The sequence below is a fragment of the Drosophila mojavensis genome, unplaced genomic scaffold (genome assembly GCF_018153725.1).
Source record: "Drosophila mojavensis isolate 15081-1352.22 unplaced genomic scaffold, ASM1815372v1 contig_136, whole genome shotgun sequence".
NCBI lineage: Eukaryota > Metazoa > Arthropoda > Insecta > Diptera > Drosophilidae > Drosophila > Drosophila mojavensis.
The window spans coordinates 11,199,086-11,224,462 of NW_025318667.1; the positions used below are offsets into that span (position 1 = coordinate 11,199,086).

General features: G+C 40.4%; 4 protein-coding genes across 11 annotated transcripts in view; 1 reads left to right on the top strand and 3 right to left on the bottom strand.

Moving 5' to 3' along the window:
- Positions 1–27: 27 nt before the first annotated feature.
- LOC6585214 (run domain Beclin-1-interacting and cysteine-rich domain-containing protein) lies at positions 28–4,236 on the bottom strand. The gene is made up of 4 exons (XM_002010811.4): positions 3,849–4,236; positions 679–2,843; positions 465–618; positions 28–385 (listed from the first exon to the last, which is right to left on the bottom strand). Exons 1-4 carry the CDS (start codon positions 4,101–4,103, stop codon positions 194–196), a joined length of 2,766 nt encoding a protein of 921 aa, XP_002010847.2. The 5' UTR covers positions 4,104–4,236; the 3' UTR covers positions 28–193.
- A 186-nt stretch (positions 4,237–4,422) lies between these two features.
- Positions 4,423–5,995, bottom strand: LOC6585215 (dolichyl-diphosphooligosaccharide--protein glycosyltransferase 48 kDa subunit). Its single transcript, XM_002010812.4, has 2 exons — positions 5,802–5,995; positions 4,423–5,713 (listed from the first exon to the last, which is right to left on the bottom strand). Exons 1-2 carry the CDS (start codon positions 5,938–5,940, stop codon positions 4,512–4,514), a joined length of 1,341 nt encoding a protein of 446 aa, XP_002010848.1. The 5' UTR covers positions 5,941–5,995; the 3' UTR covers positions 4,423–4,511.
- Positions 5,996–6,428: 433 nt separating this feature from the next.
- LOC6585217 (diacylglycerol lipase-alpha) overlaps positions 6,429–25,377 on the top strand; it is a 28,014-nt gene continuing 9,065 nt past the window's right edge. For 3 of the 8 annotated variants that reach the window (XM_044010663.1, XM_044010675.1, XM_044010676.1), the window contains exons 1-6: positions 22,670–22,764; positions 22,873–22,979; positions 23,058–23,162; positions 23,250–23,351; positions 23,842–24,019; positions 24,446–24,865. In XM_044010663.1, coding sequence (XP_043866598.1) covers positions 22,670–22,764; positions 22,873–22,979; positions 23,058–23,162; positions 23,250–23,351; positions 23,842–24,019; positions 24,446–24,865 — 1,007 coding nt within the window. Of the gene's footprint in view, positions 6,913–8,012; positions 8,262–22,669; positions 22,765–22,872; positions 22,980–23,057; positions 23,163–23,249; positions 23,352–23,841; positions 24,020–24,445; positions 24,866–25,377 lie in introns of those variants that run through there. The other 5 variants (XM_032732702.2, XM_032732699.2, XM_032732700.2 and 2 more) reach the window with 5 other exon arrangements.
- On the bottom strand, positions 16,815–18,158 carry LOC6585216 (galactose mutarotase). Its single transcript, XM_002010813.4, has one exon. The coding sequence runs from the start codon at positions 18,057–18,059 to the stop codon at positions 16,893–16,895; it is 1,167 nt and encodes a 388-aa protein (XP_002010849.1). The 5' UTR covers positions 18,060–18,158; the 3' UTR covers positions 16,815–16,892.

Genomic DNA, 25,377 nt, shown 5'->3' on the forward strand with positions numbered 1-25,377 from the left:
TTTTTGCTATTAAGTTAAATGCAAGAGTTAATATCATAAAATAAATATTTTGTATAATTTATAAAAATCAACTTATGAAACGGTCATCATTCACTTGAGGTACATTTGCTAATAGAATCCATAATTTACACGATTATATACAGTATGCATATACAAAAAAAATTCATTTGGCCATGTTCTACTCCTGCTGCTGTTACAGCTGTTGTTGTTGTTGTCGTCCATGCAGCCGGTCACAGCGCAAACAGACGCCAGTCGAGTTCAGCTTCCAGCAGTTGGTATGAACGCAGGCGCCGCACTGCCCGCAACGATGCACCTTCCGTTGCCAGGGATAGATCAGCTCGCGACTCTTGCACAGCTCGCAGACGAAGGCGCGACCCGTGCAGAGCTGCAAGCAAGAGGGAGAGAGAGGGGGGTGAGAGTTAAACAGCTGCACAAGCAGAAGAGAGACACGAATTCCAGTTTACCACACAGCTATAGACATGTTGCTCGTTCAGCTCAATCAGCTCATCGATGGAGCGGCACAGACTGCTGTTTTGCACATCGACAAAGTCACACATAGACCACATGTCCGGATCTTTGGTGATGTGCGCCGGCACCGCGTCAAACAGCGCCTGCTCCCTGCACGTGCGAATACCGATTAGAAAGAGACGGAAGGATGCGTGACCTTGACACACTTACTTGGTGGCGAAGCGGCAAGCGCTTATGAAGTTATGGACATCTTTCAGCTGGAGGCGACGCCGTCGCGCCTTGGCCAACTGCTTCTGCTTCACATACAGTTGGGCGTTCAGGTCGGGCACATGGAACAGCGGGAACGTGTACATCTGCTCGATGAGGCGATAGGCGAACGAGCTGACCGCATAGCAGCGAAAGTCCCATGACTGCAGTATCTTGGCCGGAATGGCCGACAACTGGTTGCGATGGCAGCCGGTGCACAGGTACTTGCCCAGGTAATTGCAGTAGCGAAAATATTGCTGATACTGCCGTGTCACCTGCATGCCACAGCCGGCGCAGCGATAATGCTGCCGGCTGAGCAGCTGGGAGCGACTTGCCGGCGGATGCTCGGTGAAGATGATTTGTTGGCGTGGCGGCGCCCAGGTCTTGGTGCCACGCGTCAGACTCGTCTCGGCCAGCGGTTCCAGCAGTTCCGGTGTTAGCTTCGGCAGGGGCAGCAGCTGCTGCGGTGCATCCTGCTCCGAGACGAGCCACTTCAAGTCCGCCAGCTTGGGCAGCTGCTTGTCATTGAAGCGCGAGATTAGCTGTAGACCGACTGCCTCGGCGCTATTGTTGTCATTGTTGCTGTTGCTGTTGCTGTGTCTGTTGATGCTCTCCTCCTGCCCATGGCCATTTGTGGTCTGCTGCTCCATATAGGGGGGCAGCAGCAGGGCATCCCCTTCTATGGCCAATCCACTGCTGCTGTTGCTGCTGCCGGCACACTCCGGCGGCTGTCCACGACGACTCCACTTCACGTGCTCGATGGCCGCAATGCACGCCTCCGAGATGCGAAAGTGGGCGTTCTCCTTCTCCAGCTCCGTATTGTTGCGCGCATTGCGCGACATTTGCAGGAATGCGGCCAGACTCTGATTGTCCATTTTGTTGCTGTTGCTGCACTGGCTCTCGCTGCTCGGGCTGCAGGAGGTGGTGCTGCAGCTGGCGCTATGCTGCTGCTGCTGCTGTTGCTGTTGCTGACCCGCCACACCGCCCACAATGTCCAAGGGCTCCGTCGCTGTCCTGCTCGCCGCCGCCTGGCAATTGTTGTAGTCCAGCATGCTGACGCCCTCGAAGAGCGACTGCTGCTGCCGTTTGTCCAGCTTGCGTCCGTTGATGGCCAGGAAGCCATTCAAGCCAGTCAAGCCGTTTAAGCCACTCCCGCTGCCCGCCTCGTCGCTCTCACCACGACTCTTGTTGTACCAGCTGGTGTACACCGGCGGCGATCCGAATAGATTGCCCAGGAAGCTGCCCCGCTTCGTGACGGGCACCGGAGCGGGTGAGGATTGGCTGTTGCCAGTGGTGGGAGTGATGCTGCTCGTCTGATCTGTCCAGATCTTGATGTCATCGCAGTTGATCAGCTGTATGCGACGCGGCACTGGTGACGCCACTTGGCTGCTGCTGCTGCTGCTGGCCGTGCTGAGGCTGCAGCCGCTCAGTGGCACATTCGGGCTGTTGTTGTAGGTCTGGCAGCGCGGACGTGCGGCAGGAGCAGCCGGCGAGAGTCCACTCTCTGCATGCGACACTCGATCCAAGCTGCTGTCGCTGTGATAGAGGCAGGGTAAACTCTTGAAGCGTCGCATCAGCTGCGTAGCTACCGGATTTGGATGCAGGACTTGTTGCTGTTGCAGCGGCTTCTGCTCCTGCTGTTGCAGTTGCAGTTGCTGAAGCTGCTGTTGCTGCTCCTCCTCCTGCACCACGTGCAGTCGATGCGACAAACTGAAATTGGGCTGCGAGCTGGTGCGCCGATGGCGACGTCTGCCCACAATCGGCTCCAGCTGACTGAGCAAGCTGCTCTGGTCCAGCTCAACGGCCGTCAGGCAGACGAACAGCGCCGCCGCACAGTCGCCGTGCCGCAGAAAGGCCACCTCCCGCTGATAGTAGCTGTCCAGCAGCTCCTTGTCCGCCACCAGCGACTGCACGCAGCGCGACAAGCAGCGCGAGCGCAGGCAGCTGGCGGCCCAATGGGATAGGAACTCGCTGACATTAAATGCCATATTCCCTGTGGATCCGGGGGCAGGTGAGGAATTAGCTGAAGTTGTTGCCTTTGGCGGCTGCTGTTGTTGCTGCTGCTGCTGCTGCTGCTGCTTTGGCGGATGTTCGCTGAGACGCAGAAACTCAAAGTCTTCAACTAGGCGCTGCAATGGAGGAACAAGGGAAATCGATCAACGCGGGTTTATTGAGAAATGGTCATCCTGAATACTTGGGGAAATGAGAATTCTGGTTAAATCACATTCGAACGATAACTCACTCCATCTGCTAATTATCGATCATTATCGATAGCATAGCACAAGAGCTAGAGGTTTCTAATTGACTTTGATGAATGCAGAGTTTTGGCTCTTATTGCCGCCATCTAAAACCCATTAAAAATGACATCAATTAAATGCATTCCGATTAAAAGTTACTCAACAATTAATTGTCCACTCCCGGTTATCGTCTAGTCGAGCACTCCCGATTAGAAAACGCTTGTTAGTCACTCTATACGATTTCTTTTGTTACGTTTTCTTTTTGCTTCATTTTAAGCTTGCACATTGCTTAACCAAGCCTAAAAAATACCCTTTCTAAAAACTCGAACTTGAGCCAAGCTTATGAACATGTTTTTCCATTTATATACACACATAGCATAATTATTTACAATTTTTATCAATCAACAGAGCTCAGTTAAATTGAGCATGTATTTACGTTCAACGGCTGTTCTTGGTATTCGGTTTCCCATTCAAGCCCAAGTGTTATCATAGTTTCATACATACATACATACATATATCTAAAATAAACAACGCAATTACGGATTTCATTGATCATTTAAAAAACATAATAAAATATGAAGTAACTCAATTTGTTGAATAATAACTGAATACTCGTTTATGTAATAGCAACTGATTGTTGTTTAAATATAATATAATATACTCTATTTGTATACAAGACAAATCTTTTTCTAATAGTAAATAAATTTGTTTCTAAATTATTAAATATTTCCTTAAACATTTGCTATTGCTTCTACTATTTAACTAGGGTATTTTCGCTGCGACTCCCACTTTCCCTTTTATTCCACTTCTGCTTCTCGTTTCTCTTTTAAGCCTAGGGCGTTGCGAACGCTGCGCTTATCAGAAGACGAGTTCAGTCTGAGCCCGCGTCGCACTTACCAGCGTTCCGATAGCCGTTGGCTGCAGCAAGCCGTGCTGCAGGATTTGAACGCATGTCTGCACCAGCAACTGGAAGCGTTCATCGGTCTTGGCCTGAAACCAATGATTGGTGGCGCGACGCAGGTCCGTCTGGAGTGTGAAAAGTTGCAGTTGTTGTTGTTTAAGCTCGCGCTGTTGATTATGACTGCGCCTGTGCGTGTCACAGCTCCAAACGGGCGGCACAGCCGATGTTTGTATTGACGTTGCACTGGACATTTCTCTTATTGTTCTTACGGCTGCAGCTGGTCAATCAAGTGCGTTCACTCATATTTGTGCAAATGTTTGCCACTGCATTGCGATCTTGCACTTTTATGCACTGCCTGTGCCAGCAATCGGTATCGCATATCGAACTATATCGAAAAGCAGCTGTTGGCAATGTGGCCAGATAGCAGCAGGTGGCAGCCCTAGAGATGGGATTTTACAAATGTTTGTTTAAGCTTTGCTGCTTTCATCACTATGCGGAAAATTTTAAATACAAATGGTATAGTTTTTTAATTGGTATATTCACTATTATCTGTTATAATGCAAATTTAAATTTGTTACAAATGCGTTTATTGAAATATATGCACATTCATTTGATATTAGATGCATACGCGAAAAAATTGTTCATATAAATACTAGGATCTATTGGGTTTTCTTGTCGTCCTTGCCAGTTCTGGTCTCCTCCTTGAAGTGCAGGAAGACGAACGAGAACACAAAGACGCCAATCATCATGGAGAAGGCGCTAGTGTAGTAGGGGAACGCGCTCGGTATGAATCGCTCGTATTGTGTGTGCTCCAATGGACGCACCGACACCTGGGTGGTGTTGTACAGGTGCGTGTAGCCCACCCGATTGTAGTCTACCTTAAACTGATAGACACCATAGACGTCCGGTATTTTGAAGCGGGCCTCATAGCTGCCGCTCTTCGTTTGCTTGAGGAAGGTGCGCACAAACGGATCGATGCGTACGAATTCCAGCTGAATATCGTTGGCTTTGAATGGCTGCCACTTGCCCTGGACCAGCTCCTCGATGGCAATCGTGTAGACAACGGGATCGGTGATCGTGTACGCTTGCTCTGGGGGATTTTTCTCGCCCACCTTGTGGTGGCGTACGGAGGCGACGCGCAGTCGGCCGCTCTCCCCAAACACCCACTTGCTAATGGACTCGGCGACGGCACGGTTGCCCGCCTGCTTGAAGAAGGCGCCGTTTTGTGCATACTGCACGGCCATGGTAAAGGATTCGTCGGCGAAGAACTGCAACGAGCCGGAGAAGACGACGCGTGCATTGTTGCGTGCCTGCAGGGCAGCAATTAGCAGAGTGTTACGGCCCACAGCATGAGGATAGTCGGAAACGCTCTGCTCAGGATTGTAGCTGTAAGCGCTGCTCTCGGCCGTCAGGAGCTTTAGCACCAGCGGATTCTCCTTGTCGGCAATGAGTCCGGTGCCGCGATAAAGTAGCGGAGCTGCATCTGCCTTTCGATTCTCGCTGCCCACCACACTGGCCGCATCGATCAGATTGAGAGCCGAGGTCAAGATCGTGGTGTGGTCGCCCGTATCGCTCACATCGTAGTGCAGATGATCGATGACCGCCGCCTTCTCCTCGTCCAGCTCGAATCCGCACTCGGAGGCAAACTCACGCAGGGCATCGCCAGACTTCTCGCTGCCCGCAACCAAAACGTTGCCGCCGTCGTCAACAAACTGGGCGAGTCGCTCGACGCTGATGTCGCCGCCGAATTCCTCTACACTGGGCGCAAAGATGATCAGATTCTTGTATAGGTATTCGCCGTAGCGCGATAACAGTAAGCCAGAGTCATCAGCTAGCTTATAGGTCAGCTTAAAGCCACGATCTAAGAAGAAAAAGACAAATAAATATTGTACACGTCATAGCTTGTGTATGCATGCGTGAGTGTGTATGTGTGTTCTTATGCCGGTTACCTTGCAGTGATTTAAAGAAAATGGAATGAGTTTCGCGTATGGCCAAATTGTCTAGAAGTACCAGCGTATTGGCATCGGTTTCCAACACAGCATTGCAATGATTTATTGCTAAAATTGCCACTAATAGAAGTTTCCACATTCTGAAAAAGCCGACTCGAGTCTCAATTTTCACTGCTGATGGACAATTAAATTAAAATCATCGAAATATCGATGCGACGATATTCATTTCAGTGTTGCTATTAATCAGTAATCGATATTGTAGCGGTCAACGATTGTGCGATGATTAAATTTGTAAATATTTAAAAAAATATAATACAATTTTAAATTCTTCTTTGTGTTCAAAAAATTACGAACAAAATGACTATCATTGATAGTTGCACAGAAACACAAATGACTAAGGAAAGCTTTAAAAAAATCAATGGACAAAAATAATCTTTTATGTTGTTTCTAGTTAGAAATATTATTAGCAAATAATAATAAAAACGTATACACTATTAATTCTAATTATTTAGTGAACATATTTACTAATTTAAAAAATGGTCGCATATTGAAAGAGTGGCAACGCCGTGAATTGTTCATTAGAATCAAAAGCTCCAGTGATGGATGAGCTTATGGTTTTTCGCTTTCGTAGTATATCTAATTGGAAAGCGCTTATTCGCAAATTCGAACTAAGTTTCAGTTGCAAAAAGCTGGCGTCGCGCGCGGACGCTGAGGTACGCCGCTCTTTTTGTTTACAGTTATACCATTGATAGCGCCGTTGCGTGCGCAACGAGATTTATTTTTTATTTTTTTGCTGTTTTTTTTTTTATTGAGTGTTCTTAAAAATATATGCATTGTTAACAATCGTGAAAATTGTAAGAGCAGCATCAGCTTATTTATTTACATATAGAAATAAAGCCATGCAGAGCTTTAGGAGCGCACGGCTTTTGGCCAGCAGCATGAACACCAACAACAGCAACAACATCATCATTCGCCTATAAACAAACGTGTGTGCAAATCCATAAAAAGCAACAAGAACAAGAAGTACAAGAATGAAAACAAGTGCAAATTGGGCTGCTGCGGCAATCGAAAGCAAATAGATAGAAAAGAGAACGAACGAAAGGAAAATACAGTCAGTATCAAGCAATTAAAATTCTTGTTTACACTAAATTCTGCAGATGCTTAAACCGCTTGATGTACTAACGATGTATTGTTGCTCTCTGATGCTGCTGCGGCTGCTACTTCTGCTGCTGCTGTTGTTGTGGCTGCCTCTGCTTCGGCTTCTGTTTCAGCATCTGCGGTTGTTGGTGGTGGCATTTCTTGGTGATGATGGTGGTGGCTGTGGCGTCGTCGGCGGCGGCGGCATCTCTCTATATGTATGTATATGTGTACATACATAAATACATAGATACCAAAATAATCAAATTAAATTGGAAATAGCGTAACAAGCGGCTGTCAACAATAATTGAAAGTCAAATACTCGCGGCCTCTGTCTGCCTCCGCTTTCAGGTTGCCCTCAAAAAATAAAAAGAGAAGAAAAAGTGCAGTGGCTGCTAAATGAATGGTAATTAATGCATATGCAGCACTCTACCGTTATATGTAGCTAGATACCTATGTGTGAGAGCAAGATAGAAAGCGTTCAGTATGCGAAGCAGCAACGAAAACAAAAGTGCAAGTGCCAATTGTTTTTGTTTTAGTTTTTTGGTTTCTTTATTTTTTGTAACGGTGTTAGTAGAGCGCGATTGAAATTTATCGATCGACCAAAAACAAAAATGTCAAAAGCAACGAAAACATCAGCGGAAACACCAACACCAACAACAGCCACAGCCGCAGCCGCATCAGCGCGTAGAACGCAAGAGAATGCAAGTGGAGGGAGGCTGCTTTACCGGTCATCGACGCTGACACTAACGCAGACGTTGACGACGACGCGACGCCAGCACCGGCATGTAGCAGGACAAGGCCGTCAGTTGGCTGGCAGCTTTGCGGTCGGCGTGAAAGTTCATTTCGTGCGTGCAGTCCATAGCGGCAGCAGCAGAAGCAGCAGCTGAAGCAGCGGCAGCGCTAAAGTGAAATCTTACCAACACTACGCTCTTTATCCATCTATGTGTGTGTGTGTCTGTTTGTTGTTAAACTGTAACACGAATAAGTAATAAATACATGCCGCAGCAGCAACAACAAAAACAACTGTTACATTTACATTTTTTTTAAATATTATTTTTGTTTCTTGTGCAGTGGAGTGCTACCAGAGTAACTAAGTAATTACACAAATAAAATTAGTAAAGATACAAAAACAAACAATAAAGCACAAAAAAAAAAGTCAAAAGTGAAAGACGAATATCAAGCAACGGAAACCGTGTAGTTTTTGTCAATCACATACAACAAGAAGACGAAGCGGAACAAGAAGAAGAACCAGCGTAACCACAACATTGACACGCTGTACCGCAGCGGCGGCAGCCAGCGGGGCGCTGGCAACGAATTGCGGTATGAATTAACTCTTATATTGGATTCTTATACACTCGTATGTTGATGTGTGTGTGAGTGCATGCACAATATGCGTATGTATTGTATGTAAATACAGTGAAAGCTTCCTTTGAATAGATCGGTATATATAGGAGAGATCTTATATTGAAGCTTCCTTGATATACGATGTGAGGAGATCTTATATTGAAGTCTTATACAGGCACAACGTAATATTCCCGCTGGGATTTTTTTCGAAAAGATCAAATAAAAATAATTAATTATTTTACAAATTTATTTGAACCAAAAGTTGTTTATCTATGTATGTATGTATATTATCTAGGGAAAATATATTTATCTTATATTTTTATGTTTATATGCGTTCTTAAATTTTTTAAATATCTTTATAGCGAGCATCTACTTTAGCAAAAAAGGCACTCATGAACTCATTTACTCTATACATACATATGTATGTACAACGGTTCTGGCAGCATTTACTGTTTAGTTTGTAGCTCTGCCAAAATGGCAGACAATGCATAATAAACAAACGAGAGATGAAAACCGAAATTGAGTCCATGCTGAGTTGAGTGGAGCAACAACTCGCATTAGGGCAGCCGCATGTTTAGCATACTATTATTTACATACATATGTATGCAAATCACGCCCTATGCCAGGGATGCATTAAAATGCATTAGATTTACAATTGAAAAGAATGCTAGAGACGCCTAATAGTTATGCATGAAGCTGAACTAAAATGAAGCTTAAAATAATTTCCATGAATTGAATTTTTGCATAACAAGAAAATGTGTAAAACGAATTCCACGAATTCCAGATTTGAGCATAATATTATAATGGGCTACTGGGAGAAGAGAATACATAAATTGTCAACTGCAACGGTGACCTTCAAACTGTTCGTTTCAAACTCAAATTTTGTGTTGTGAACAGTTTGTGACAATTTTGGGGAACTCTATACGAAATACTTTTGCAACACAGACAAACCTACATACTTATATGTGTATGTGTGTGTGTATGAGCGAGAGAAATTGTAGTTGAAATGCAATCCAGTTGACCCACAAAGAAGTGTGGAAATTGTTAAAAGAATTAACGTTGATCTAAACAGCGACACTTTGCAATTAACAAGAGAAGGTGGTAATTAAACCGAAGAAGGAATAGATGTACATATGTATGTAAGTACATACATACATACATGTATGTATCACTGTACATAAAATAAAGCATATAACATACGCCAAAAAGTGCTAAAAATAGATAATGGCTGACGCGGCAGCTGCCAATTGATTGTACGAGCCGGCGGGTGGACGGTCGGGCGGTTGGCTGGTTATGCTCTACTTTGCTCAGCGCTTTCGTATGAACGAGGGTCGCTTCAAACGTATGGCAAAAAAAAAACGGAGTATTCGAAGTGCGGCGACTGACAACGGCCACGCGATTTGGGGGTTAGTTATTTTTGGGGACGACAATGATGACGATGTTTCTATACAAACACGCACACACACACACACACAGAGAGTTACGCACGCCAACAGTCTGACAACCCCAACTTTTGCTAGAACTTCGAAGGATTTCTTTTCTTTTTTTTTTACCGGCAGGGATGCTGATGCTCGGTTTTTTGTCCTCCTCTCGACTCGACCGTCGTCATGCTTTTGCCTTTACTTTACCATCTATTGGTAAACTCTCTCTATGCATACACACACACAAACTCAGTACAGACACATACACATGCACATTATACACATGTATTTCTATGCAAATGTCAAAGCTGCCAAGCGTCGACAACGACAAAGTCGTCGTCACTTCTCTCGCCCCCGCGGCGACTGTGTGGCGAGTGTAGCGGATTTTGTTTGTGCAGGCTTTTAACTTAAAATATCCTTTGAAATTTCAAAGTTAAATGGGTCGTATGGCTATGCATATGACAGAGAGCATTAGCTTGCATCTGATGGCATTCAAATTTCTCAACAGTGGAGGCTCATGCACACAAAGATAGAGAAGGTGAAGAAGAAGAAGAAGAAGAGGGATAACCCCAAATATGCTATCAATATATGTACATACATATATATTTTTAATAAAATCATAATTATTAAGAGTTGTGTCCAGGGTAGCTTCCAGTTGAGCCTTCTAATTTTATGCTTAGCTATTGCTGTTACAATTTTTATTTATTTCTTTTTTTTTTGGGTCTGGCATTCTACGCGTTTTCTAGGCGAACAGCATGGGGATGCGCCAGAGCTGCAAAAAGGTGCGTTTGTAAGTGGAGTACTTTTTGAACGGACGACGCGATGCGACGCGTCGGTGGTGCCATCAACTTTGTAAACTCACCACCAATGCTCGCTGCTCTCTCTCTCTCTCTCTCTATCTCGCTCATTCACTAATCCCGTTACTAGCTGTCTTCAGAATGCCGCGCTTCTTGCTTCAGTGTTGTGTGCTATGCTATTTCATGCCTGTGTTGTTATTATTATTGTTGTTGTTGCTGTTGTTTTTTTGCAAATTGTTTGGCCAAACAATTGCAAATTGTGCAGCACTTGAAATTTGGAGCATGCAGCCTCTGCGGGCACAAGAAATACAAATTGCGCCACTCAACACGTCAACGCTGGCGTCTCTATTGCTATCTTTCTACAAGTATGTAAACAAACACACATACATACAGACAAAGATATAAGTATGTAGACATGTATTAATGTATAAATGTATGTGCTCACTCTTATACATATATATTTTTATGTATCTTCGTTAAATAGAAAAGAAACCAGCAGCAAGAGTTTAGTCGCATGTAGTCGACTTACAGCTACCCTGTAGGCAGCAAATGCTTATATGATCAGCAATTTAGTCATTTCATTTTTTTTTTTTTTTTTTTTTTTTTTTTTTTGATTACTTGAAAATATTTTCGTTACGTGGTATAGGACAAAGGTAAATAAACAACTAAGAGATATGCGATCGCAACGTTATCATAAAGTTCACATACCGAAAGCGAACCCTCGCCAACATGAAAATAATGAAAGTTCAACAATTATTTATGTACATACGCCTTGTGTTTACGAACTGTGCATGTGGTGTGTATGTGTGAGTGTGTGCGTAGCCGCTTATTAATCTGCATTAAAGGGTAATGCCACGTACATAAGCCGCAAACAATCAAGGCATAAGTCTTCAGCTTCGGCTCTAAGAGCTTTGCATTTCTTTTGTTTTTGTTTGCGAACGCATAATGAGAATAAGAAACGTTGGAATTTTTTCTTCTTTCCGCTCCCGCTTTCATCCCACATTTGTCATGTATATTTATTACACTACAAATTTGTACCATTTATTATATATGTATATATTTTTCTTGTTTAACTCTTTGAGGGACTTGAGTGAAAAAAAATATATATATATGTATATTGAAAACATGTACATATATTTTTTCGCTTGGTTTATGAGATTTTTAATTGCAATAAAAAAATTAAAATACATACATATAGAAAATTTATATTAAAATTTTTTGAGGCATAAATAATACGTAGATTTATTATAGAAATATATTATTCATACATATTTTATAATTATATATAAAATACAAATCTATTAAATTTGTATTTATTATAATTAAAACTCCGTAGAAAAGTATGGATAGAAAATAATCATTAATTTTATAATTATTTGCTGTCTGTTTTTCATTTGCGCCTCGAGATCCTGTAGTGCAGTGTATTAGAGTTGCTGCTGTGGTGTGCCGTTATGCTTCGCTGGGCTTTGTTTCGCCATTCTTCTTCCCTTTGTTTTTGGAACTCTCTGGCACTCACGCACTCACGCACACACACACACACGCGTGCACACATACTGAAACAAGGACACGGAAGCGTCTTAGTGTTGTTATTGTTTTGTGGGATTTCACTTCAGAATTATATCCACGCACACACACACACACACACACGCACACACATTAGTCACATTCCTTGCATGATTCCTATTTTGGTTTTCCTACTTGGTCTGCTTCTGCCACATTCCGTTATATAGAGCGAATACCAAAATGCGATAAAAGCAGTCAAGAAATTAAAATTGTTAGCCAAAGCTGTTACACACACTCACACACGCCCACGCACACACACGCATGCATGGGCACATTCATGCCTAGCCTGGGGCCGGGAATAGCCAAGGCGTCAGGATAAACTTTCACACATTTATAAATACACACATTAACAGACACACACGCACACAAGCACACAAGCATACAGGATAGACACAAATACATACATACCTAGATATATGCACATGTATGCATATACATACATATATGTACATATGTACATATGTTTATATCGTGTTCCAACTTGAAATCAGTAAAAAATGTCAAATGAGCAACATTCGTTGACCTAAAAAGAAATCAAATTGCATTCATAAACAAAAAGCAATGGGCGAGAAGCGACAGCAAAGGAGAGAAGGAGAGAGTAGAGAGAGAGTGTGTCAAAGAGAGAGCGAGTTATATGCAAGTATTTAGCAGCTCTGTTCGCAGTGCAAATTTATCAAACAGTTATGTTCCGCGAGGTCAGTTCGATTAGTTAGAAAAGGCTTGCAGTATTATAATATTAATATACTCCATTTTGTTGTATTAATTTCTGTTCATATATTTTAATACACACATACAAGTTTTTGCTGCAATAATTCTTCATATCGAAATCAATTTTATGGCATTTGCAGTGCTCCAAATTTTATTTGAATTTCCTCTTGAATTTTATGGCTTGGCTTTGTGAGTGGGTTAACCCTCGCCTTTAGTTTTTGCTTCTTTTTTCGTGTTGCTCCGTTTCTTCTGCTTCTTCTTGTTCAACTTAACTTTTGTGAAAACGTATTTAGCCTTGGCATATGCAATACTTTATTTTATAGTATCATTGCCTTCATCATTGGCGTCATGAAAAAACACAAAAAATAAAAAACTACAACAACATCGAGTTGTCACCAAGGCATGACCATAAAGTTTTCCTTTTTGTTGTTGTTGCTGTTGTTGTTGTTGTTGTTGGCGTAACTTTTGCGCTCGGTCTCGGTGGCAAAGCTTCATTGTCTCTGGCTGGCATCTATGTGTATGTGTGTGTGTGTGTGTGTGTGTTGCCTCTATCTGGCTTTCACTGCGTGGCCTTTTAGCTGGTTTCCGCTCGACGCGCTGCTCTGATGTGGTGATGCCATTGTTTTTATGACGCCACTTTCAACCACACACGCACACACACACACACACACCCACACCCACGCATTTATAATTTAAGTGCAAGTGTGTGTGAGTGTGTGGACATTACATTAAGACGAAGCTCAGCTCAGCCCAGCCCAGCCCAGCTCAGTTTTGTAACGTCCGCTTTTGTTTGACTTGATTAAGTCAAGAAAATGTCAATTTGTTGCCCTAGCAGCTGTCAATCCATATTGAAACAATCTAATCGGAATGCTTTTGCAAGCTCGAACTGCATTTTCCATCTAGGTCATGGTCAGAACTTAAAGTTCAAATAGTTGTGCAAAATATCAAATGTTGCGATCTAGTCCAGTTAAATGAATTGATTGAATAGAGCCAATCATGATGATATGGCATAGAATATTGAAGATCTGACAAGCAGGACTTTGTATTGACCAGAATTGAGATTAATCGCAGTATAAGGTCAGATGAGCTATCAGGTGGAACACAAGGAGGGAATGATGGTATGAAAAAGAGGGTGGGAGAGAAAGGGGAGTGGAAGAGAAAGAATGAGATGGAAAAAATAGAGGCAGAGAGAAATTGAAAAAGTAAGGGTAAGAGAGAAGGTCGCAGAGTGAAGCATATGATTAGAAGGAGGGACAGGAAGGCAAACGAAATATCAAAAAAGCGAAGGAATGGAGAGACAGACGGACGAACAGCAGGCATGCCAGAGGGACAAAGAGAGAGAGAGAGAGTGAAAGAGAGAGAGAGAAAGAGACAGAGACAGAGAGAGAGGGAGACAGGAACAATGAGAGAGGAGAGAGAGAGAGAGAGAGAGAGAGACTGAGACAGAGACAGAGACAGAGAGATAGATAGAGGGAGATAGTAGAGATGCGGAGAGAGAGAGACAGAGATGGACTGGCAAAAAAGATAAATACACGGATAGATAAATAGATAGATGGAAAATCTAGCACACAGACAGACAAAGTAAAATAGTCAAACAAAGTCAGAGACGGACGGACGCACAGACGGACATGGCTATATTAACTCAGCTGTCTGTATCGATCGTCCTAATGAATTCTATCTGTTGGACTACACAGATTCGCCTCAAAATCCTCTAACTTAAATAATCCTTACATACATATTCTATATAAATTTCTTGATTAAGTTTCGCCACAATTTCACAATCAACATTTCATATTCGTAGCTCAATTTGCATCTGGAATCTAGAAATACACCTGTGTCTAAGAAGCGGTTCGTTAACTTGGTTTTCACACAACAATGAAGCCAAGTTTTCCGTTCAAGCTCAAGAAATAAATTGGAATTCCGGATGCCAGGCCGTTCGTTAGCAAAGCGCTTTCACAGCCAAGTTGGAAAAGCGTTTGTCGAATCGTTTATAGCCCAGCGCCCAGTGCACGCCTTATGAAATATGCGATACTCTAATTTGCGACCAACAAAGAAACTAATATGAATGCAAATAATACCATTTCAGACAAAGGGCGCCACACACACTCAGACACACACACACACACACACACACACACACTCAGACACACACACACACACACACGCACACGCACACATTAGTCAGCTCGTTGAGCTGCACTTTGTTTACCTTCCTTAAAGGATATCCTCCATAGAGTATATATAACTACTGCGAACTCAACAGCCACACACATTTGCCTGCTTTGGCATTTCGTTAGCTTTTCACATTTTCCATACGCGTTCGCACTGATTTGAAGCGAGTATATTAGGCCAGTGCGTTGAAAGTTGGATTTGATTGTGGGCATCATCATAAATCGGGCACTACCCTAGGCTCTTAAGTCAATCCTGCAAGCGTTGCATACACACATCTGAGTTCTGTAATTACCATCATATGGGGTGTGGCAAATGGGGAAAAAAGTCTTGGAGTCAGCTGAAAGTGTCGGTTGACAGGAGCTTTATTGATGACCCACTCCGTGGATTGATTGATTAGGATAGGATTCAAGACACTTGCAGGCGTGGCAATAGTATATGCCCCAAGGATTACATTTTGATACACTGAACCCATAGAAATGGCAAGTCAGGCTCAAAATACAATTATATTTGTATTGTTTCAATTAATTTCAAAATTAGTTTTATTAGCATATAACCAATGCATAGTTAAGATATGTAATTCCCATCAATCTACCTACCATTGTTCAGTCTTTAAAGCAGTGTTAAGGCATCTTCTAGTCGGATACTATCCACTCATATAATTCTTACAAGATTTCCCCCCCACAAGTCCAGCTGCATTTGGACTATGAGCGAGTATTGTGCAGTCGTTTGCGCTTGACTGAAAACGTTTCAACTTGATTTCTTTTTTTGTTTCTCATTTTTTTATTTTTGTTTTAATTGGTTTGGAGCACGTTATGCAAATGCTGTAACTGTGTGCCAGAAGGCCCATCAGACTCTCGTTGAACGACCCCAAAAAAACATTAGACATTGTGCGAGCACCCTTCAAGTAGTGCCCCAGAATGTGTGGGAGCTGTGCAATTAACCCGAAAGGCTAGCGTTGCTGAGTACTAGAGTAGTACCACTAGTGGATGGAGCAGGAAGCGAAGGGGAGGTGGTAGGAAAACCTCTAAAAAATGTAAAAAATTCTATTCACATCGTTTGCATTCAGCTTCCGTGCGGCGCAACGTCATGCATAATTATGATGTCTTCATATGAGCTTGACTAAAAACTAATTACGTTTGCTTTACCCCCTGTCATATAAAATTTAATATTTCTGTCAACTGTATAACGGTTAAACTATATGGCGTTTCGCGTGATATCTGCTCGAGTGATTCAACTTTCACATTTCAAATTTTTTTTTTATGATAGCTATAAAGAAATATAAATATACGCTGATTGCGAAACAATAAATTTATGAACCACACATACCGTATATCGCAGGCTAGGTCTTTTGCCTCGTAGTGTCAACAAATTAACGCTACTGTGGCAACGCGTCATCAGCCGTCAGGTTGAGCTGTTCGATTTGATATGGTCAAAGTTCAAGGCTAACAAAAAGGCTAGCCATATCGGCAAAGACTTTGCAACTTAGTTTCAAATGGATGTTTCGCATTTGGGTAGCTGCTTAAAAAGGTTGCTAAACGTTGAGCAAAAGTATTGCATGATGATCGATAACAAGCAGCGTTGCCATATCAGCAAAGACTTTGCAACTTAGTTTAAACTAATGCAGTGAGCAGTAGTTGCTCAAGATGTTCAGTAAAATTTGAGAGAAACGCGAGTCTGACGATCGATAACATTACTAATCGATAACAATTTGTCGCAAGCAGCGTTGCCATATCTGCAGCTAGAGCTTTGCTCCAGTTTAAAATGACCATAGAAGTCTGTTAAGTATCGGAAAGAAGGAATCATCTAACCTGAGCTTCAATATATGCTATCGGTAATTCATCATATTAGCGATCCAAATATGAAGTAAATTTGTCTAGACAATAGTTTTTTTAATACACATTTAGAAGGCCAGAATAAACAAGAATCGATAGTTATCGGCTTGACAGCTAGGTATAACGCACGATATCAGCTCCGATTTTGTCGAGCTCTTCTTGGGTGGCGCAACATTTCCACGATTCCTGAACGCCGAACTTAAAGATGGTCTCATTAAAGTACAGTTCACTCGGCATTATGAAGGCGGTGGGAAAGTCCAGATTGTTCATGGTATCGGGAAACTTTTCCAGCTGGATACTAAAGCCGGAATGCTGATAGTATCGGGCACACCTTTTCCCCATAATGGGCTCCTCGTCGCGGGTGTCGTCGGGAAATTTGTTGGCCGTCTCAAATCGCATGCCTGGCTGATTGCTGTGTATTTCCATGTAGCGGCCCGATTCGGGATGCAGGAAACGTCCAACAAAGTGCAATACGCTCGCATCGAAATCCTTATCGATGGCATAGCACACATCGAACCCGGACACCGGCTTATTCTCGAACTGCCGCAAACGGTCCCCAATGAAGGCCGGCACACGCATATCGTAGGCGGTGTTGCTGACACTCACAAATCGACCCGTCGGCATATTGTCGTCGTTCGTTTCGATTGTATCGTTGGCGTCAATTACCAGACGATGCTCCAGTATGCCCTTACGGCCGGCCTTCTGTCCGGCCAAATTGAAGTAGCAGTGATTGCTGATATTGACGGGCGTCGTCTGATCGGTGCGCGCCTCGATGCGCATAAAGAATCGATTGTCGTCGTCCATGGTGAAGTGGAGCAGCACCATCAGATTGCCCGGATAGCCCTCGTGCTCGTGCTCGGACTGATGGCAGAGCGTAATGCCGTCGGGCAGTATCGTGTGCAAGTCCCAAATGATGCGATCGAACCCAATGAAGCCGCCATCCATCTGATGCTTATTGTTCCAATTTTTTGTGACCCGCACCTTGCGTCTGTCCATCATGAATTCACCGTTGGCCACCCAGTCGGACACACGTCCCAGCATGCAGCCGAAGCGTCGACTTCGGTGCGCCTCGTAGCCGGCGATGTCGTCAAATCCCAATACTATATCATCAATATTATGATAGGCATCCATACAGGTGATGCTCTGTATGGTAGCGCCCAATTGGATGATCCTAACGGCCAAATGGCTCGAGTTGCTAATTGTATAGCGTCGCACCACCTGCGCCCGCTCAGTAAATGGATTGGTCGCAATGCCAAAGATATCCTCCACGATTGTGATCATAATTTCGAATTTATTTCCAAAACTACAAATTTATCCAAAATAAAGTTAATTTCTATCAAATCTGATTTCAAATGAAAGTTCACATTTTGACTTTGAAATCAAGGGAAGGACGAAATATTTCTCCCTTTGTGATATAAAAGTCTGAAAATTGTAGAGCTAGAGCGAGCATAAGTCTAAGTGGAATAGTGTTATTATTTCAATTTAAAGCAGAGATATTTCAGAGGCTAAATCATGGATTATATTAGAGAGAAAATCTAGGTTTCGATCAAATTATGTGAGCTTAAATGCTTGAAATACGTACTTGGCTAGGTATATAAGTCAATATGGGTTCCATGAGCAACTTTACATATCGAAATTTTGATGAAATTTTAGAAAATGTTTAAATAGGAAATACCCACACCATCTTGTCTTTCAATCAAAAACCTAAACTAGCAAAAAATTGTGAATTCCCGTAAAAGCTATAATGCCAAGCTTTTACGGGATTTGATTAAGTTCGATATAAGCAATCGATAACAATAAATATGACAAATGTTATCTATTTTAATATATGAACTAATCTGCCACAATTACGTTATAATATTGTATATTATTTGACTAATTTGCTCGTATATGATGATAGTTCTTTTAGGTTTATTACGGCCAGATTATTGGGTTCATTGGCTTCTCAGGCATAGATAGATAACGATGAAATTGCATGCAGAAATTTATCTTATCAGAACAACAGCTAATATAATCGAAATGTGATCTATATAATATATATGTTTATATGCTATATTTGTAGATATTGGTATAGTTTAAGTATGATTTACGATGTTCAGGCCATGAGGTGGCTTTTTGCTCTATTTAATCATCGACCGGGACACATTTAATTATTTTGCCAATAACCGTGACTGGAATTATTAATATGCATTCGCCACAACCGCGACTGAATTATTCATTCACCAAATGGCCAACGGTGCATGGTGGTATATGGTCGATATATACATCTACACATACATACACATACATATATATAGAAGCATTCAAATCCATGTAATTGCCATTAATTGCGACGCTCAAAGCAAAATTGCGAACTCTATTAAATGCAAGAGTGGGCCCTTAGGCCTTGGCTAACTGAAATATCATAATTTGAAAACCGATGTCAATGCCGTTGGCGAGTATCGCGTGAAGAAAGTAAGAAGAAGCAGACGAGGCGTTATATCTATTGACGGGGCCAATGCCAAAGACTATAATGGCAACAGCTGCTGCATTTCCGACTCTAGTGGCAATCGGTTAGCCCTAGAAGGCAGATTGAAGGTAAAAGCTGTATATGTATATATGGACGTATACTCATATATAAGGCAAGTCAGCCTCTACCAGCTTATATTTACAATTTATCGATAGCAAATGTTGATAACAACTTAGCAAATTGATAACATTTATCGATCAAACTTATTGTTTGAAATACAAAGTAATATAATTTTATATATCAAAGCCTAGGTGTACCGAAATACGATTTAAATATATGATGTATATTTCTATTAGGTTTTGCATTATGTTAGGCTCATGTGAAATAGTATTCTTCGGCGGTCAAGAATACTATTTAGCATGAGCCTAACATAATGCTTATACACATATTATACTTATATACATATATACCTTAGACTTCCACTTATAACTTATACTCACTCTTATAGCGTATAACTACACTTAAACTTATACTTGAGACTTATACATTTGCTAATACTTCTACTCACATTCATTTGTACTCATACTTATACTTACACTTATACTCGAACTAATATTCATATTTATATATGTTTTTAGACTCATCTAATTTTATGTAGAATTGTGGTTTTCTAATGATTACAAATTAGTACAGTCAGCTAAGCCAAATATGATTTAAGCACACATTTCAAATATTTAAATATACATAGTATTCATATTTGTATACTTATAGTGTATAGAGAATCATAATTCTTTTATAGGCAAACTGATGCGAATAGCTTTTGCTCTTGTTGTTCTTGTTGCTGATACTGTTGTTGTTGTTGTCTCGCGCCAATTATACACATGTTCTACTGTTTGGACATAAGTGAAAACAATCAGCGTTCAAGGTCCGCTTCCATTTCGATCTATTAATATTTTAGCGCTTTAGTCATACGCGCAGTACTATCATCCATGACTAAATATTATACGCCATACTACAATCTATACATACATATATACATATGTAGATGAAGAGGCAAAGTGCGCTTGTAAATCTACAAATCATTAGCCGTACAACTAATTATGCCTAATATACATACATATGTCTATATGTCCACATACTATATCATCTGTGTAATGCATATATGAATGCGCAGTTATTGTGGAAGCTGAAGCGATTGAGTTCAGCCAAACGTTACTCAAATATGCATGTAAGCCTTCTGGTAACGACATTGTTACATAGATGTCACGTATACGCAGATGGGTCGCAACCTTAAAGACGTCGTTGTTCCCATGCTGGGAATGTTATAATGCAGGAATTTTCGTATGCATATGTTCGTTGTGCACCTCCCCCCACTGCCCCTCCTCATAGGACGATTATGTTTGCAAGTTTGTTTAACATAGTTCGAATACCCTGTCAAGATTCTGGGGTGTGTTGGTTGTTAAGGCTTAGTATAGCTAAAGCATATACATATATATATGAGTATACTTCATTTTATACTTGTACTTATACTTATACTTATACTTATACTTATACTTATACTTATACTTATACTTATACTTATACTTATACTTATACTTATACTTATACTTATACTTATACTTATACTTATACTTATACTTATACTTATACTTATACTTATACTTATACTTATACTTATACTTATACTTATACTTATACTTATACTTATACTTATACTTACACTTATACTTATACTTATACTTATACTTATACTTATACTTATACTTATACTTATACTTATACTTATACTTATACTTATACTTATACTTATACTTATACTTATACTTATACTTTTATACTTATACTTATACTTATACTTATACTTATACTTATACTTATACTTATACTTATACTTATACTTATGTACTTATACTTATACTTATACTTATACTTATACTTATACTTATACTTATACTTATACTTATACTTATACTTATACTTATACTTATACTTATACTTATACTTATACTTATACTTATACTTATACTTATACTTATACTTATACTTATACTTATACTTATACTTATACTTATACTTATACTTATACTTATTATACTTATACTTATACTTATACTTATACTTATACTTATACTTATACTTATACTTTGTATACTTATACTTATACTTATACTTATACTTATACTTATACTTATACTTATACTTATACTTATACTTATACTTATACTTATACTTATACTTATACTTATACTTATACTTATACTTATACTTATAATTATACTTATACTTATACTTATACTTATAGTTATACTTATATTTTATACTTATACTTATACTTATACTTATACTTATACTTATACTTATACTTATACTTATACTTATACTTATACTTATACTTATACTTATACTTATACTTATACTTATACTTATACTTATACTTATACTTATGTATACTTATACTTATACTTATACTTATACTTATACTTATACTTATACTTATACTTATACTTATGTATACTTATACTTATACTTATACTTATACTTATACTTATACTTATACTTATACTTATACTTATACTTATACTTATACTTATACTTATACTTATACTTATACTTATACTTATACTTATACTTATACTTATACTTATACTTATACTTATACTTATACTTATACTTAATTTATACTTAAAGGGTGCCTCCTGGCCGAGCGCATTCATATTAGTTTTACATTTTTCATTTTCTTTTCTTACTTTTTGTTGTAGTGTGCGATTTAGTAGCAATAGCAACGGTAGCAACAACCTCAAGCTGTCCAAGCTGTCGTTGCTAGTCGAGTTCCATGTGCGAGCTGCGATGTGCGATGTGCGAGGGTCGAGGCTCGAGCTTCCGAGCTTGAGGCTTCGAGGTTCGAGTTGCGAGGTGTTGCCGTCAACGACTGCATAGCTGCACATACAAAGCCATTCCAAGCAGAACTAAGAATGGGATTGGGATTCGCAGCGGGCATAGGAATGCGAAAGGGAAAGGGATTGGAAGTGGGAGATGGGAATGGAACTGTGGGTGGGCTCGGGTCTGGCAGTGTGACGGATATGGGAGAGTAAGCGAAGCTGTTGCATGCGCCGAGTGAACGACTGCATTTCAAGGAACTTATATAGTATATATTAAGGCTTAGTTACTAGGGTTACATTGAACTCTAACTAAAGAATTTAAGTAGAAATTTAAATTAATTTTCTACAACATTTAAACAATGCCAATTAGCTAGTTATATGGAGTCAAAGTCGAAATGTGATTATTCACTTGAATGATTTGCCTTATGTAAATGAGTGTATATTTATAAGGAATTGCTACAAAGATAAAGCACCCCTATCTATTGCTTTTTAGCTTATATTTAATATATATATATATATATATATATTATTTACTATATGTTTTTATTCTCAACTCATTGCAGATGCCTGGACTTGTGGTCTTCAGGCGTCGCTGGTCTGTGGGCTCCGATGATCTGGTAGTACCCGGTGCATTTCTCTTGGCTCTTCACTTCATATGGTAAATGTTACAATATGCACATATACATATATATTACGTATATATATATATATATATAGATACTCACATTGATGCTAATTGTTATAAATGTGTTGATGTTCATTTCAGTTTTGTACTTGTGGCCGTCTCGTTAGTTTTATTTGAGTATGACACAAGTGTTTTAAGTGTTAAGCTATTATTCTATCATCTAATAGGCTACTTGTTAATACTATTTTGTGAGTATAGCCCAAAGATACAATAGATCATTAGCTTATCCGAACTAATCCATATATAAACATATATCTCGTCAACAGTTTCAATATGCGTAGAAATAGGCATTTGTGTGATCTCGATGCGCGGCAGCATTTTGGACTCCGAGGCGCGTACATCGATCAATATATGGATATATCTCAAGAGTTGTAAGTCATATATCTATAAGCATTTACATACATATATACTATTATATATCAATATATATCTATACTTTCTCAATTGATTTCTTCTAGTGGTGATATTATTTGATATTTCATGGCTAATATTGGGCTCCATATGGCTGTCCCATTATTATATGGAGGCACCCATCGATGAGGCAAAGAAGATCTTCATAGGTGAGTTATCTTCTCTGTGGAAAGTGAGGTGAAATACTTCTAGCCGACTTGGACAGTTAGTGCACTACATTTATTAAGTGAACGAGCTAAATAACAGTTTAACTGAACAACAGAAGTTCTTTCAAATGTCAAAGCTAAAATTGATAACAAACTAGCTCTATTTTTTGCCCTTTCTCTGGTCTGGTTGGCGATGCAATTGTTGCCTTGCTCCCCTCGAAACGAACTTTTAATTAAAATTGTTAATAGTTTTTTTTAAAAGTTTGTTTATGACTTATTGTTCAGGTTGCAATAAATTGTTGCCTTTGCATGGGAATTGTTAGAATCTTTCGCTTACATTAACAACTTTTAATTAGCAAGTTGAAAGCTGGGGGAAAAATATGAAAAATAATAATCAGGCAACAGAAAGAAATTTTGAAATTAGTGAAGCAATAATTGAGTAAAATGTCTCCTTCTCTCTCTCTTTTACTCTTTCATTCTCGCTGTCTGACAGCCATCATCATATGCAACTGGACGTTGGTCTTTATTACGCTTATAACTATCTGGTGCACATTCGATGCAGCCGGTCGTTCCTGGGTCAAGATGAAGAAGTACCAGCGCTCCATGCGAGAGACTGAATCGCGATTCAACTACAAGCGAAGCAACAGCATGAATCGCAACTGGCGGCAACGGTAAGCGATATATATCGATATCGATATATCAGTACCTATATATCTAAGTGTATCTATATCTATATCTATATCTATATCTATATCTATATCTATATCTATATCTTTATCTATATCTATATCTATATCTATATCTATATCTATATCTATATCTATATCTATATCTATATCTATATCTATATCTATATCTATATCTATATCTATATCTATATCTATATCTATATCTATATCTATATATCTATATCTATATCTATATCTATATCTATATCTATATCTATATCTATATCTATATCTATATCTATATCTATATCTATATCTATATCTATATCTATATCTATATCTATATCTATATCTATATCTATATCTATATCTATATCTATATCTATATCTATATCTATATCTGTCTCTCTCTCTTTCTCATCTTTGCAGAAAAGTGATGCGCGCCTACCAGGACAGTTGGGATCATCGCTGTCGTCTGCTGTTCTGCTGCATGGGCTCGTCGGAGCGCAACCGGAACTCGTTCACGGACATTGCGCGACTGCTGAGCGATTTCTTTCGCGAACTGGATGTGGTGCCATCGGATGTGGTCGCCGGCTTGGTCCTGTTGCGTAAATTCCAGCGCCTCGAGCGCGAGGCGATTGTCAGGCAGCGCAAGAATGGGACATACGAGTTCCTCAGCGGCGTGCCCATCACGGAGCACACGCAGTTCCTAGCACTCAACGATGCCAAAAACTATGATTTCTTTCAAACGGTCATACACTACATGTACTTCGCCCAGGGCGCCTACGGCTGGCCCATGTACGTCATTATCAATCGCAGCAAAATGTGGCATCTGGTGCCCGAGCTCAAGTGAGTGTAGTACGGACATATGGCAGCAATTGCCCTATTAGTATATCCGACATGCATGCATAACCAACCAGGGCAGACGCCCTACTTTAATATCATATAAGTGTCATCGATCCAATTGTAGCGGAGTATGTGAACGATTTGTGGTTCCACTCTACTCTGAACTATCTCGCCCTCTCGGTTTTCTGTCTCCACTTATCTATTTATGCTTTATCTGTCAATTCAAAGATGAATTGAGCGCTGAGTGAATGAGAAAGAGAGAGACTGATATATATCTGTGCCTTCCTCTACATTTCCATCTCTCTGTCTTATTCTCTTCTTATCTTCTTCCTTCCACTCTCTCTCGCCCGCGATGTCTTTCTTTCTCTCTAGCTATATCTCTCTCTCTCTTTCTCTCGCTATATATATCTTTCTCTCTCTCGCTATATATATCTCTCTCTCTTTCTCGCTATGTCTCTCTCCTCTCTCTCTCTCTCTCGCTTTTGCTCTAGCTATCTCTATAATCTCTCTCTCCC